The sequence below is a fragment of the Corapipo altera genome, unplaced genomic scaffold, assembly GCF_003945725.1.
Source record: "Corapipo altera isolate COAL_440 unplaced genomic scaffold, ASM394572v1 55, whole genome shotgun sequence".
NCBI classification, from domain to species: Eukaryota; Metazoa; Chordata; class Aves; order Passeriformes; family Pipridae; genus Corapipo; species Corapipo altera.
The window spans coordinates 14,718,865-14,735,453 of record NW_020884882.1 but is presented as its reverse complement, the minus strand read 5'-3'; the positions used below and the strand labels follow the sequence as shown (position 1 = coordinate 14,735,453).

At 42.6% G+C, this 16,589-nt stretch overlaps 1 protein-coding gene and 1 long non-coding RNA gene across 2 annotated transcripts in view; one reads left to right on the top strand and one right to left on the bottom strand.

Annotated features, from left to right (window-relative positions):
• CNTN3 (contactin 3) overlaps window positions 1-2,462 on the top strand; it is a 104,349-nt gene extending 101,887 nt beyond the window's left edge. Inside the window, exon 21 of the mRNA XM_027640359.1 lies at window positions 435-2,462. Within this exon, the coding sequence (XP_027496160.1) occupies window positions 435-535 (101 nt within the window). The 3' untranslated portion in view covers window positions 536-2,462. The remainder of the gene's footprint in view (window positions 1-434) is intronic.
• A 111-nt stretch (window positions 2,463-2,573) lies between these two features.
• The window catches only part of LOC113945796, a 177,329-nt gene continuing 163,313 nt past the window's right edge, over window positions 2,574-16,589 (bottom strand). The window contains exons 4-8 of the long non-coding RNA XR_003527187.1: window positions 13,276-13,442; window positions 12,571-12,664; window positions 5,942-6,039; window positions 4,888-5,009; window positions 2,574-3,263 (exon numbers count right to left, since the gene is read on the bottom strand). This is a non-coding gene — a long non-coding RNA (uncharacterized LOC113945796). The remainder of the gene's footprint in view (window positions 3,264-4,887; window positions 5,010-5,941; window positions 6,040-12,570; window positions 12,665-13,275; window positions 13,443-16,589) is intronic.

Sequence of the window (16,589 nt, the reverse complement as noted above, 5' to 3'; positions counted from 1 at the left end):
CTTATGCTTGACAAACTCCATCCTGCTGAACTGGTAAATTACCATGTAAATCAGTATTAAAAATGTTAACTTTTTTGCTTTCTCTCCTCTTTTTTTTTTTTTTTAAATTATTACCTTGAAAGTAGAGTCATCAAAACACAGAATCGTTAAGGTTGGAAAAGACCTCCAAGGTCACCGAGCCCAACCTCTGACCAAATACCACCTTCTGTCAGCTAAACCAGAGCACTGAAGCCATTCATACAATTTCAGCATTTTGCAAGGCATTTCTGTAGTTTAAAAACATTTACTGTGTTTTTGTAAATTTCTACTGTTTGTAAGAAGTAAAAAAAAAAAAAAACACAATAATTTTTTGCTTAGTGTCTGGGAAGGGTAATAGTTTGGCACAGCACACAGTCATGCTTTCATTTAATCCTGACCTTTTCCATTTGTCACAGGTATGGATGCAAGAGGTTCTGGTCCATCAGTCTTGAATATCTTCAGTGTGTCCAGCTTCTTAGCAACAGTATTTTCCTTGACCCTTAATTCAGTGTTGTAATGATATATTTGCATTTGCTGCAAGAAAAAAAAAAGAATTGGTTACTAAAGTGCTTTTTTAAAAAAAAACTGCAGTGGTTAATGCATGTTTTTCTTCTATCCTGACGTGTTTTTAAATTCTTTATATTTCACTGTAAGTTGAAGTAAAAATACCATGTAAAGTTTAGCAAATCCTTTAAAAAGGAATCTGAAATGCCTTAATACTTGAACCAAAGGAGTTTACATATTACATACTTCAGATACAGTGTAAAAGAGAGGGAGAGCAATGGCACTATGGTCAGAGGAAGAGCTTAGCTCAATGAGAAACTCCATTTTTGCAGCGACACTGAACTGTTCTAGGGATGTTCTGCATTGTTACAATACTTTTCTACAGAGAAAAGATGGAATCAGAGACATGGGTGTTGTCAATCAGGTGATAACACAGGGACCAAGTGGCTGTTCTTCAGACAGTGTCACAACCTAGGAGGTTTGGCTCAGTTTTCCTAGTGCCCTTTGTGTCAGTTATTCTAAATCTAGCGAAAAATCCCAGGTAGAAGGGAGGGAAAAGTCTCAATATGGGTGTTAGTTCTGCACAGTCCACGCTGGGGTGTCCAAGAGGGGCCTCCACTGCTGCTCCTAAGAAATGATCCCACAGCTGTGTTTCAAAAAGGCCTCTCTTTTTTATCACAGATGTTTATGCACCTTTTCAAACACCTGCCCTTCCTCTCCATCCTTACATTTTGAAGTTCATTTCCTCAAATCCTCACCTTATATTTCTTAACCAGGTTCTTCATTCATAACCAAATTCTCCCACCTTCAGGCTCATTTTTATTGCCCTCCCTGTGTGTTGGTGTTCCACTAACAGGAGTTCCCAGTTGGAAGCACTGTTGGAATGCAGTTGCACCATGGCCTTATGGAGAGGGACGACCACCACCTCCCTGCCTTGAGATGTGGTGCTTCCAGATATGCAGCCCCAAATTATCTTGCTCTTTTATCATCCACCACACTGCACTGTAAGCATCCTTAATTCAGTGTTACAGTCAGAACTCTCCTTCCTGCTGCTCTTTAACCCATTCAAAACTATCTCACCTGGTCTGGCTCTCAGACACACCCCACCACTATCACATGATTTTGGTAAGTTTATGGCAATACTGTAGGAGATAATAAAAAATAACATAACAGCACTTCAGGCTTGCTATTATAGAGAAATATGTGCTTGCTTTCATAGCAGTATATTAAAGATACATTAAACCTGGTCTATTTGACTTCTATATTTGTGAATTTAGTCAAATCAGCCTTTTAGACACCTTTTAGGGAGCTGACAACATCCCTGTAACAGCACACATTCACATGACATAAAGCATATCCTTTTAAGGACTGTTCTTTTTAATTTCACAGTATTATTACAACACACAGAACCACAAAGGGAGAACCAGGATTAATGAAATTATGGTAGCACTGTAGAAAAAAAATACCTTGATATGCATTCAGATAGCAAATTACCTGATTAGCTCCAGCTGACACTATGTGCTAACTGTTGAAGTAAGCAAGAGCTGTATATACTGTACATATAGAGCTATAAATGACTAGTTGCTTTTCCATGTGGCAAACCAGTGTTGTTTTCAGACACATGCAAAGGGGCGGGGGGGTGGGTGGGAGATGGAAATACAGGTGTTCCTAGTAAGTATATAGTTATGTTTCATGCAACAAAGGGTGACTCTGTTGTTTCACACAATTCTAGTCCATGTTCCTGTACTGCCATTCTCATGGAATTACATTGTATTATTTAATTTCTAGTTATATATCTCCATGAGATATGTACCAGGTACCTTGTTTCATATTGAAAAGTTCAAAATTTATCCTTAAAACTTCCAGTTGTGTGTGTATCCTATGGTTATCTGTATGCATTTTTTTCTATTGCTCTAATAAAATATTTATTACATTGAGGGATAATAGAATATTTCAAAGTATTATTGCTTGTTCCTATTATATATTTGCACATTTGGGGGATTTAATGCATCTAAAAATGGTTGTGCTTGAGCTGCTGAGTTCCATCTCTGCCCACAGGTTTACAGTGAGTGGACAAAAAGCCACTTCCCTTTCCCTGGCTTCATTTCCCATATATCCAATTAGGCTGTTTCCTCTCCTCTGAAATGGAAAAAAAACCCCCAGTGTAATTACATTGAAGAAGAGTTAGTTCTTTATAGTAATTTATTCAGTGTATCACTATTTAGCATTAAGCTGCACATCCTGTTTTCCACTGCATTTTCCTGTTCCCTACACAGCTGCATTTTCTTGTAAAGCCCAGACTTTTCAGCAAAAAACCTTCTCCCTGGTACCACAGATTAAGCTTTTAAAGTGTGGATTCCACCTGCATAACAGGGAGCTGAGCCAGGTACTGCCATAAGGGTTAATAATGATGCCAACACAAGTGTATTGAATAAATGGGGTTTTCCCTTTCAGGTGGTTGTAGGTGGACACACCTGCCTTGCTCTGCTTCCCCCAGTGTCCGTATAAGTCTTCTTTAAACTGATCTCTGTTTCTTATATCATCTTAATTTAGTTAATGGTTATTTGCATTAATAAAACTGACTTGATTCTCCAGTGAGCTGGAACAAAATTAAGTTGTCATTGGGAATGTACAGGAGGAAAAGGTGAAGAGGCAGTAAGGGAAAAGGAAAGGGATAAGCCTACCTCCAGCAAGCATTTCCAGAGCAGCTCCTGTGACTGTCCAAAATTAGTAATTCAGTCCTGGGGTGAAAAAAAAAAAAAGAGAAAGAAAAATAATCAATAATAATAAAAAATATGAATAACATTGCTTATACGACAGGAACTGTGGATGGTGGGGCAGGTAGTTCTGCCATTCCACTCTGAGTTGTACTTCCACCAAAACCAACACCACTTTGGCACAACTATTATTTGAAATCTAGTAAGAAAGAAGGATAGATTTCAGTCACAGTCCTTAGTAAAGCACTACTGTAAATTGCATTCTTTTCAATTCCCTATCCAAAAGCAGAGCTGTATTCTAAAGCCTGAATTTCTCAGAGGTAGCTGGAATAAGAATTTAAAAAAAACCACAACTTTTTCTTTGGACAGCTTATTGTTGGATATGTTACAAATATGCAGGATCCTCTATGAATACAAAATGAGTTAAAAACTAATATCACTTCAGCCCAAAGAAATATTGGAGATCTCCATTTTCAACTTAATTTGCCTTTCAGTGGTGGAACGCAGACGTGGGCAGTGCCTGTCAGGTTGTATATGTTATGTCTTAATAACAGGCAATAAAGCAAGCTGTCCTGCATGAGGGAGTGCATTAATCTGACAGCTCTCTGTCTGAAATAAATAACAGTGGAAGATTGTGAAAATAAAACGAGTTTGTAAACAGGCCCTCGCTCTTTTAGGGAAAACAGCCACCTGGATTGTTTTATATGCTAATGCTTTGAACTCCTGAAAAGCAATAAAAAGGGATATGTTTAGCAGGGATAGAACTGAGTGAGTGTTGCTCTGGTTTTTAGCGAGGCTGCTTGATAAAAAGAGGCACTTTAAATGTGGGGCTTGCACAGTGGGAGCTGCCATGGGATGGGGGATGTGGGGCACCTCTCACTGCAGCTCTGGAGATCAGTATGCCCTCTTGGAAAAGGGATCTCCACAGCTCCCAGCTGCCTCCCTGGCGTGGTCACAGCTTGGGTCTCACTGGGAAGCAGGAGGCACAGCCTGGAAAGAGGACAAGAATTCCTCTTTTTCCAAGCTACTCCAGCAGCCTCAGCAAAGCTCTGCTTGTCAGAGGTGCTGGTAATGTCTCACCTTTGGCTTGGAAGCGTTTCCCAAGGTCAGCTGAGGGTGTGGGCACCTCTCCCAAGGTCAGCTGAGGGTGTGGGCACCTCGCTGGCATCCTCTGTGCTGCCTCTTGTGAGGTGCATCACAAGTTCCCGTCCTCAAAATTTCTGATCTTTTGACACTCACCTTTCCTTTCATGGATCCTCTTCATCACCTGAACTGCCAGACTGCAGTGTCTGCACTGGCCCTTGTTGTAATTCATCCCCTGCTCTTTGCTTGCTTTGGGTTTAAACTCTCGGGTTTGAGACGTCACAGTTTGTGCATGAGAGTGTTTCAGTATTAGAATTTTGCAGGACCTTCATGTGCATCCTTCCTTTGCTTTTTCCATCCTTAAGGGTCAGGAAAACTTGATAAATTCACTTGGAATTAAATTTCCTTTCTTGAGCTCCCTGCTGATCTTTTTGAGGTCAGGAAGTATCTTTGAAAGTCTTTTTTTTTCCCCTTTCAAATGCACAAATACAGGAGACGTGCCAGTAACCCCATGCAGCATTTCTAAGACACTTTCTTCCTAATTTACCCAAGATTATTTTCTTACCCTTTAAGGGCATAATTAGTGCTGTGAGGTCTGGGCCATGCCTGCTCTCTGTGCTGTGCTCTTCATTCCAGCTCAGCCATTAATTCCCTTTGGGTGGGGGAACATCAGGGCATTGGCAGATGCTGAAAAAGGAAGGAAGGATCAAAAGCATCCTGTTAGGAGCCATGGGAAAGGGTGCAGCTTCAAGATGCTCATTAATTCAGCCCATGATAATTTAAACTCAAAGCAGCTCCTGGGACAGCGGGACATCCTAAATTACCCGTCAGAAAAGAGAAACTTTGGAGCATCCCGGTCCTTGCTGCCCTCAGCCTCCCAAATCCCACACTCCCTGGGATGCAGAATGAGAGGAGGGGACATGGAATTGCTTCCCCTCTCCATTCCCAGCTGAGGGTGCAGGATTGGAGTCCCCCAGCAGCACACAGGGAGGGTTTGCCTGCCCTTGTGGAAGAACAGACTGAATTTTTTGTCACCTCTAGGAAAGGTGCTGCAAATGTTCCCCTGAGATGGGAGCACCTGACTGCACTCTCTGTGCCCATTCCTTCCAAAGAGGGGATTTTGACAGGCAGGAGAGGTGTCCACTGGGATTGCTCTCCCTGATGATTCCATTTTAGGGGATCATTCCATTTTATGCTGGAACACAAGCAATGACCTGTTACACCAGCTAAAGACATGAAAAGAAACAAGTCAGAGAAAACAAGGGAAAGTCCAGCCTTTCGTGCCCCTTATGATCCAAATAATAAATCTTTTTCCCAGCTGAGGGCCTGTAAAGCAGTTGATGAGAAAAGGACATGTGTTTAACAAGAATTTCCCTCATTAGCAATCCAAGGAGGGCCATGCTTAAGGCAGACAAATAATTTAATTTTGTCACACTTCCTAACATTGCCACCAAACTGAGGCATTTACAGTCACACTTGTCACAACACTAATTATCTATTTGAACAGCAGAGCTCCACTGATTGAATGAGTTCTGCAGTGAGATCATTTCATCAGCAGCATCTGATTGTCATGACTTTTTGGATATAGACTATAATGACAGGAAATATGGCTTTGGTACCTTTACAGCAGCTTCAGATGAGACAGAGGGGAACTTCTGCAGCAGCCAAAAGCTTCTGTTCATGGACTGGAAAACAATGTCCTGGGGGCTTGTGTTGCCTTGGAAACATGAAAAATAAAGCACCATTAATTACCTATTTTCAAGCAACCAGTGTATCCAGTTCTGAGGGCCTGATCCAAGGCTAATGAAACCCTCACCCCAATTTCAGCACACTTGGACTGATCAATCAGCTCTTCTGAGCAAGGGGAGGACTGAGGCAGAACAAAGCTCTGCCAAGTTTTACTTCTGGCTGCAATTCCAGAAGGCTCCAGGCAGACACTCCGAGTGCAGTGGCTCCTCTTCCCTTCACACTCATGACTTTGAAAACATCTTCAGCTGTTTTGTTTTTTTTTTTTAAAAATACATGCCCTCTTTTTTTGAAGAGGTACTAACAGCTGAACTAATAAACATCCAGGCAAACACACATACAAGACCTGTGTATAAATCCCACATATATTTTCTCCAGATTGGAAACCAAGCTGATAGTCCTGGTCACTGGCACAGAACCATGAGTTCAGCCAGACCTTCTGCTGTCATTCTTTCTACCCAAAAGACTGCCAAAATAGTCTCTACTATTATATCTTCTGTACAATCACTTTTAAGTGTAATTAAACATTTTTAACTAGGGAGTGTTTGCTGCTTTTCCTCCTATTAGTCACTAGTGCTTTGGTCCTGATTTTATAATTGGAAAATATAACTCTGTACAATAACTCCATGAAATAACTCTAGTAATAAATAACTCTCTGGAACTGGTGAAACTAGAATCAATTTCTTTTCATGGGAATTTGGAGTTGTCCTAAAATTTTCTTTTTGGAAGACTGTTTACCCCTGCTGCCAGCACAGTCCAAAGCAATCAGCTAAAACTCCAAAAGTATGGAAGTATAAAAATAATTCCAGTAATTTGGAAATCCCACCCACAGCACAAGTTTGGGGCACAGCAACCTCCCAGGTTGCTGGAAAAGAACCACTTTCATCTTGTAATACAGTGTAAATGCTATTTTTACACTGGTCCCAGATATTTTAAGCAAAAATTTGCTTAAAAAAGACTGAAAGACAATCTTTTCCTTTAATTCGCTTCCATTTCTAAATGAGCTGTAATTTTGAGTTTTCTTTTCTCTCTCCAGTTTTCCTCAGGAATAATGCCAGTGGCAATCTCCACCAATATCTTGACTCTTTCTGGAGGTTAAACTGACTACAAGAAAGCTGGATCAAAGGGAAAGAAAAACTTTGTTCTAGAAGCACAAAAATATTTACATAATAACAAGATAAGCCAGAACTCCTCCTTTCTATCATGTAGACACGCTTGTAAAAAGGATGTAAAAAAATTAGGCCATTTTTAGTTTAACTGGGGAGGTGAGGAGAGGAGGGATTTAATAGCTCATGTAAGAGAAGAAGAGACAAGGCTGGAAATCAGTTTGTAGTACAGCTAATTGAACAGATCCAGAGTTTTCAGGGTTTCTTGCCTGGAGGAGAAGAATCTCTCAGAGCTATTTTGACGCACAAGAGGAAAAGAGAATAAAGTTTCCCACCACAGAAAATCGAGTGGGAAACAACAGCCAGAAACAACTGGATTGGAGCTCCTGGAAAACACGATAAGAGCTTTGTTTCAACCTCTTCTGAGCTACTCTCTGAGCTCCCCAGCAGTGACCACAAATTTTGGCAGCAGAGTAAAAAAAAAGACTGATAAGAGATAATACAAGTCAAATTGGGGTTGGTCACTGCAGACCAATAAAAAATTAGAGACATTTTTTCACAAGACGCTGCTCAAGAACTGGCCTCTCTTGGGGCAGCTCCAGTAAACTCAGAAAAAATGGGAAGTTCAATACACTTGTCGATATTTATTCTAATGAGTTCATCATCTCCCCTCACTGATGTGCTGGAACCAAACCATAAATGTTTCCATATCAAACACCCACTTGTTCCTGCCCTGGGAAGAGCAGAGACATCCATTCTGCACTTAATTAGCTGTCCTTTAGGAAGAAATGAGAAAGGCCATGCTTTAAATTAGACCCATCTGGTAAAGGCCTTCTTGAAAAGATGAGGCTTATGTGATGTTTTGGAGCTGTCAGAGGCAGAGGCCATCTGTCCTGACTAACTGCTGCCAGTCATCAGGATTCTGCTCTATAATGATTGTTTATATGAAAAAGGTGACTGAGGGGTCAGAGTACTGAAATCTGAACAGGAACATCGTGGTGGAGTCTAATAAAAACCCAGGCAAGGAGATGGGGAGTGAGGCTTTGCTTCCCAGCACCTCCCTTTCCTCCAAGGACATCACAGGGCTCTTGAGTTCAAGAAAGAACCAAGATACTGCTGCTTGTGGCCACTTTTCTACTTAACTAGAGTTTGTGCTAGAAAATGTGGGTCAGATTCAGGTCCCTCCCCAAGGGGTTTTAACCCAATATCTCTTGATTTTCATGAAGCCTCATGGATTAGAATCCTCCCTTACACCTACCTGAACACCCAGCTGTATATTTGGGATAAAAGCCCAGCTTTTAGAGATGAAGAAACCATGATTTCTAGTCCCAGATAACTCACTAAGTGGGACCCATTACATCCAGCCCGTTGCATGGTCACAGCCACAGCTCCAAGACTGAATTGCTGCAAATCAGGCTTGGATCTCATTTTTTACCCCAATTCTCTGTGGTTTCAATTCATTTCCAACACTCCAGGTGCTCTGTTCTTTGGTCCTAGCCCAGCTGAGGTGCAGGCACACAAGTCCTGCTGTTCCCAAAGCAGCTCCTGCCTCACTGCTCTTATCGGGGCAGCACAGGGCTGGGACCAGCTCCTAAAGAGAGGAATTGCTTACCTAATTCATGATGTCTCTTACTGCCAAAATAGCCAGACAAGCTTAAAAATATAAGCAGGCACTATGAGGGACAATATGCTTAAAATGTTGAATTTTATGGTAGTGGCATAGAATGGCAAATACTTGAAATTAGAACAAAAAATGTAAGGTATTAGAGAAATGTCACACATTTACTGCATTTCAGCCATCAATAATGCATTGTGCTTTGATTTAAAGGCAGAAGAGGATGATGGTGCCCAGGTGGTTCAAGGAAGATATCTGAAGTGCCAAATAAACATTATTTGTTGGCGAGTTCCCCTTGTACCCTCCAGGGCAGGGACCTGCCCAACAGCTGCTGTATATGGGCTTTACAGGCATTCTTTATGAGTGATAAAAGAAGTGTTTGGACAGAGAATCATGGAATCATTTGGTCTTGAAAAGACTTTCAAGGTCATTGAGTCCAACCATTAACCCAGCAGTGCCAAAGCCACCATTAAACCATGTTTCCCAAGTGCCACCACCCCAGGGATGGTGACCCCTGAGCAGCCTGTTTCAAGGTTTGACAACCCTTCCTGGCACAACTGGAGCCTGTTTCCCTTGCTACCTGGAACAAGAGACATCCATTTCTCTATCTGTGCAGAACACTGAAGTTTTGTGAGCACAGTAACTTGAACACAAAGAAAATGGGTGCACAGGTAAACACACCAAAGGGCACTGGAGCATCACTGCTCACAAGGGGAAAATATTCCTCTGAACACCAATGCTAGGACAGGACTCCTGCTTCTCAACTTCAGAACCTACTCACTTAATAGATGAGGACAAATATATAAAATACATCCCCTGAGGCAGTGAGGGGCTGGTCTCTCCACGCCAGCAGCAGAGAAGATGCCGGTTGCCAGGTTGCAGATGGACACCACACATTTTAGAAATTAAACTATAAGTGGTTGGTTGTGGGTTTGGGTTTTTTTTTACCACATCAGTCAGATTTCTGTCTGTGGGAAACTTTTCCTCAGAGAGGCTCTTTTCACAGACACAGCAGGGATGGAGGTAACAGCATGAAATGAGAGAGCTTGAAAAGCAGCGGCGTGCTGCAGGAAGCCCAGCATTTGCATGTTAAGCTACATCTATTCCCTGAACGCTCAAGACACATGAAAGCAACCTCAGATTTTTGGTTAGCAGCAGATCTATTGGCTGCAGCCTGAATTTAAAGGTCAGGGATGTTTAGAGGGGTTTTTTGTTGGTTTGCTGGGTTTTTTTTGCACTTAGCTGGAGCAGTGTTACACGGCTCCCCTCGGGAAGAGCAGAGGGAACAGCAGCAGCTCTGCCGTGCCAGGACACCGGGTCACAGTCCTGTTTGTACCAAACAGTGTCTTGACACCAGCCCCCACTCCCAGTGCCAGTGGCCCTGGTTCACTGGGATGTTGTAGGAGAGACACTTCTCTGATGCCCGTGACCTTAACAAGAGCTTTTTAGTGCTTGTCAGGGCTATGACAGCTGAATCTTTTTAGGCATGTAAGTGAAAAGCAGCTGAACAAGACCCACTGTCTTTTCAGAAAACACAGCCCTGAGGGAAGTTTGAGACGTTCGAACTCAGTTTTAACCTTTCTCATCTTCAGAAATCAAGCTTATTTGTGACCAGGCTGAAGGTTTCCTACCTGACAAGGCACTTCTGTGCCCTTTGGCTTCATGCCACGTGGCTGGAGGGGCTGGCAGGGCTAACACCCATCATCTCCCTCCCACCAGCACCACCTCACTGGCACCACCAGGGCTGTGGGCACGTATGCTCAGTGGTGCCTTTGCTCCTCCTCATCCTCCCATGGCACCCTGATGAACAGTCGAGCATTGCGAGGTTGTCATGCACACCACTGAGCTCCCCAGGACGCTGTTTCCTCCTTCCCTTCAGCATTCAGGAGCAGGTGAAGCGGGAGATAAAGAATAAAATGATGACCCTTGTCATTGCCTTCAAACGAGCAGCACTGATGTGGCTGCATATCTGAATATTCAGGAGAGGGGCAGACCTACACGCTGGATTTACTGAGATAAATGTTGGTCTCAGCTGTTGAATTCCTGGTGCTGATGAAGGCTGCAGAAAAATTGCCATGTGTGCAGAGTGGATAAGAGGTGAGGGCTTGCTGTTGCCTGCCAAGAGATAAAGGACTCGAACAACTGCTGGTTTGTTTGGGTTTATGATTAGATTGATATGGCTCATGTCTTACTATACTCATGACATGGGTGAGCAGTTAAACAGAAATAGAAGCCAAGATCCTTAGACTGACCTGAGATACACTGAGGAGCTGGTAGGAAGGACCCCTGGAGAGACTGATCCAACCCCAGAAAGCAGTGGATACCCCTCCAGAGGGTTATTTCAGTCCTTCTGGACTGGACTCTGGTGAGATGGCACATGGTCCCATCCCCTCTGAAGGTGCAGCCTTCAATTTCTGAAGTCACAAGGGAGAAAGAGATGGGGACAGACTTGTCTCACATCCCCCCAAACAGAGACACACACCCCCCAACACTGGGAGCAGAGGCAAAACCCCCCAGACTTCCCAGCACAACTGCACGTAGTGGGATTTAAAAAAACCTGTTTCCAGACACCTGCTTTCCCCTCGTGGTACTGGCATGGTTTCTCACATAGCTGAAGGAAAGCCCCTAAATTCAGAAGCATAGCATTTTAAAGACAAGTGTGCCTCACTCAGAAATCCTCCAGGTACTTGTTCAGCACTTCACTGACGGGTGAGCTCAGGTCTGACAGCAGCAGCTCTCAGGGGTGTCACCAGCGTCACACAGGGCACTGGGGACATTCAGTGGCATCACTGAGCCACCAGACTTGCTTAGCAAGGCAGAACATTCACCTGGAGCTTTGACAGGCTCAGGGTTTGGCCTCCCAGCTCCCTTGCAAGAATGTACTTGTGCTTTGCTCTGCTGCCTCCACAAGCACTGACGATGCTGAGGCACCTGGTGTGCTGAGAGAACACCACTCATCCTGGTGATGAGCATCACAAAATTGCCTAGGGCTTTGGTTTGGTTTTTTAAACACTTGCTGTATATCTAGATAAACCCCTTGTCTTATGCTGGAGTAAATTTTCTGTTATCTCTGCCTGTAAACCTCCTACTCAAAGGCAGCATCTCCCATTACTGCAGTGCCTGGGGCATCTGTTCAGGACAACACTGGGCATTGTGAAGTCTCAGGGTTTTGCTCTGCCACCCAAGAGCTCCAGCCTCAAAAGACCTTGAGAGATTCCAAATGTCTCCCTCCAAGTTACACATCTACCATATAGCACAGCACCATGGGCTGGATCAGACCATGCTGAGGTCTGATCCAAAACAGACAAATCCACCCCTGCTTATGGCATCTGATGCTACTTTTCACCCCTCTACATTCACCTCTTTACCTCTCACCTGGTCCTTGGGCAGGTGATAAATCTGTTCCTATTCTGGAACTCAAATGCTACCAAGTACAACTGCACCTCCCCAGAATTCTTCTCCTTTTCAACTCTGTCCTCTCTGTGTGGGTTGCAATATATGATCTTACACGTGGGATGAAATCAGCTGTAGCTGTCAGTGACCACCTGAAACGGGGTTTTATGAAACTGCAAGTAGCACCAAACATTTCAAAACAGAGAAAAAAATTCTGATATACCCATTAATGAAAATATTGCCCCTTACTTTTAAATGCATTATTCTGTGAGAAATGTTGTCATATTGCATTTAAACATGTGACTCTCTTAGGATTTAGTGCACCCACTGAAAATTTTTATCATCAAAAAAAGAAAAATTAGACCAGCTTTGAATCAGAGTTGCTCACCTTTAGAATTCTCATTTGGGCTCTCAGGTACAAAGAGCTCCACATCCTCCAACACACAAACGGTGCAGTCAGGAAAAGTTTCCCTTGGAAAAAGCTGTGAGAAAAAAAAAAGCTGAATCATCATAGAGACTCAGTATGGGGTAATACTGAGGAGTCACTGTCAGTCTCATTAGTGTGGGCAACACAATCATGTTTAAAGGCTACAAAATATGTAGCCAATGTTTGCATCTTATAAAATACAGGTGAATTTTGTACAACCTATGACCAGCTTGGCTGCAGTGTAAGCTGGGAGACATGGCTGAGGTAGGAACTCAGCCTACTTGGTATGTGATTTTGGGCACATTTGCAATTCATGTTTAGAATTCAATTATTTACATAATTGACAGAAATGTAAAAGCAAATAAGATATAGAGTGGGAATATTTGTGGTTTCTTATGACAGTAAAAGAAGACAACTTCAAAACAGCTTTAAAAATGAAGGCCAACATTATTTCTAGATTTACAGCTTTTAATGGTCTCGAAAACACACACTCCAAACTAAAGCAATGATAAGCAAATGTTGGAGATGCAATACATAATATTCCGGATTAATATACATGCAAGATGACAGCCTAAACTGGGAATTCTTGTTCTGAAACCATATTGCCTTTTTATGGTCACAAGGAAGTTAGAAAATAACATATTTGAGTCCTTTCCCTATACCTACCATGGGCAATAGAAATCCCAGCCCACAAAAAGGGCACTGCAGTGACCATCCACATTATCCTTGTCTTAAGCATATATGAAGCTGGGTGAACAAAAGACAAAACTGGAGGGTGCTAAGTTCTCTGTTTCATATTTCAGTCTTAACTCTGTCTTCCCATCACGCCTGCCCTGGTAAAGGGAGTAAAATGGGGCTGAAAATTACCAAGCAGGTGTTTCAAAGACACCCGTAAGCAGTTCTGCTATAGTCTAATTAGTGCTCTAATACATAACATAGTGCAGACTCATCATTATTTCCTCTTCATTAGCTGCTGAAATATAATGTATCTTAAAAAAAAAAAAAAAAAAGAAGTCAAGCCCATTTTCCTTTTTTTTTTAATTTTAAAAAAACCCCAAGAGCTTGTTTCTCCCATTACCATAACAAAGACAATAGGAATATGATTAATGCATGCCATCTAAACTATGTGCATTGTGCATTAAATACCAATGCACCATCTCAGCCTAAAGTGAGCTCCCAAATTATAAAACACACTTGTCAATATTAACACTTGCACCAAAGGAAATGTTTAGAAAGAGAACAACAGGAGCATAAATATTTTCTTCTGGTTGTCTTTGTGTAAATGTTCCTGTTCTTTGGAAAGAGAGAGACCCCAAGTCCACCAGAATGCACCCAGATTATTCAAGGCATGGTCTGACCTGGTGGGGAGAGAGCTCCAGGAGATATCTATTTGTAGTCACTCCTGTGAGAGCAACTGGTGTCAGCTCCACACAGCTTTAAATTAGTTTTGGCTGGTGGTGGCCCTCTCTCTGCCCGAGCACACACCTGCAGGATGGAGAGATTGCTAAAACATTGCCATTCCTTCAGCTCCTCGGATGGACTCTGCAAGTGCTGCTCCCAGGATCCCAGCCAGCTACTGCTCAGCTGATCCATGTCCAAAGCACAGCCCCAGCAGCACAGAAACACCTCAAGAGCTTGATCTGCCCAATGCTGACACGTGTCCTTAGGAACAGCTCTGTCCACTGGACACACCTGATACAGCCCCTGTTGGGATAAGCTGTGCCAGGGACAAGGCTGTCTCCAAGCCTGAGCCTGTGGTCCAAGATTCCCTTGGTGGTGGTGCAGTGTGTTTGGTTGTTCAAGTCAAACAACTGGGGCACAGCCTGCCCTCTCTGCTGGCAGCACATTCCCCAGAGAGGCCTTACAAAAATTTGGGAGATTGGGTGACAGACCAAGGACCCAGCTCCTTTCCCCCATGCCTCCACACACTGGACACCCAGAAAAGGGCATTCAGAGTCACCACAGCATCCCTGAGATAACACATTCCCTTCTCCACCTCAAAATTCAATTCTCCATCAAATGTTGAAAATTAAGATGAACTCACCAGAGGGAAGAGCAGCTGAGGAAGGAACATTTTTATGCCTGCTTGGCCTCTGACAGCAGCCCTTTAATTACAGCACATGGCAAGTCTTCAGCAACTCCCTCATCATGATCCCCCAAACTCAAGTTAAAGCCTCTCTGCAGCTCCACCTTCTCCGACAGCAATGACAGCTGCTTCACAAAATGATCCCTGATGAAACATCTATAATGAAGCCTTACTGCAACAACAAATTTTACTCTTCCTCTAGAGAGCTACAGAAGTTTGGCCAAGTTTTAGAAGAATTCGAGCTTGAGGGAGAAAGGAAACCCCAAAGTGGATGCCAGAGCCACGCTTCACTGCCACGTTACAGAGCGTTGTGTTCCAAAAGCACCCCACAAATACAAACCAACAATCACAGCAAGTCATGCCATGGGGAGGTAAAACTTAATGTGCCCTCACCTTAAAGACAAGGAAGCAGCAGCAAATAGGTTAAACAACTTAGCACAAGTTGTTCAATAATTGAGTCAGAGAGCCTGGCTTGGAATCCAGAGATCTTGTCTCCTGCTCTCATCTTGATTTAACATCACCTTAATTATTTTGTTTTGTTGTTACAAAGAGCCGAGCATAGGAAATAGTCTAAATCCTTGTGCAATGCTGAAAAGAGCTTGATGGGATTTTGTTTCTTTTGCTGAGAATACCCAGGACAAGGAGCAAAAGGTTGAAAGTAGATGGGCCACCGAGTGCTCCTGGTTTGCTTTTACAGGTTGTTTTTCCTTATTTTTATTATTAATCAAGAACACTCTGAAGTTTCCTAAGGAAAAGGGTAATGGTGTCGAGAAAATTTAACATGTGTTTGAGATGAATTCAATGCAGGTCTATTACCTTCAGGTCAGCTTGTTTTTCACTTTCAAAGACAAGTTTACATCTCAGATTAAAGAAACTATTGAACCGCATACAAGGGGAGCTCTGTGCTGTACCTCGAGCCATATTAAAGCAGCTGAGAAGCACAGGAGTTTGATAATGTCTTAATGCACCACGGACATGGAATTTGATTCCATATATTGATCACTCTATACACAATTAGTGGAGTAAGTGCAAGTTTACAACTGGTGCAGCTCCTTACTCTTGTTTTTGTAGTGAATAAAACTGACTGAAGCTTAAGTGTGGGGAAGTAATCATGTTCCCTGACCTCAGAGGTGACATCCAGCTGCAGTAATGAAGCACAAAGGCTTTTAAAAATCATGCACAAGAGCAGTCCATTGTATTTATGCTGACTGGTCTCTCACCTATGATTTAAAATGATTTAAAATAGATGCTTAAAGAAACGTTATTTTAATTTTTTTTTAATTGAGGTTAACCTCCAGCTTGAAAAAGTCAGAGGAAGAGGGGCTATACTTGCTTAATTTCAGCTCCAGATACTTCTATATTTGACAAGTAAAAATTGCAAAAAAAGTTTAAAATGTTTAAAGGCAATAATAAAGTTTTTCTTCCTGTTTTTTCAGCTGAAAGGTTGTAGATATTTATATTGTATTCTAATTGCTGATTACTCAACAGACAGAGGTAAATGTCTTCCACCCCTGAGACTTTTGAAGGTGTTATTTTGACACATCCACACAGACCAACACCCACTCAGCACCTCAGGATGTGACTGTAAAATCAATTAATTCAACAGCTATTTCTGCAGCCTGAAGTGTAATTACCCATGAAATGTTGACGGTTTTCAGGATAGCAGAAATTCATCATTTATGCTTAACCTGGGCTATTCTTCCCTCCCTCTATCCCAGGAGCAGTGCTCAGATGTGCAGACAGAAGTGGTGGATGCAGGTGAGCCGGTTCTCACTTACTCTGGACCAGTTCAAACATTGTTTTACCCCTTAGGAAGGTGTGATGGAACACGGACACGTCTTCCAAACCCAGACTGAACCGATAACCAGATCCATACCAGTAAAGATGCTTCTTC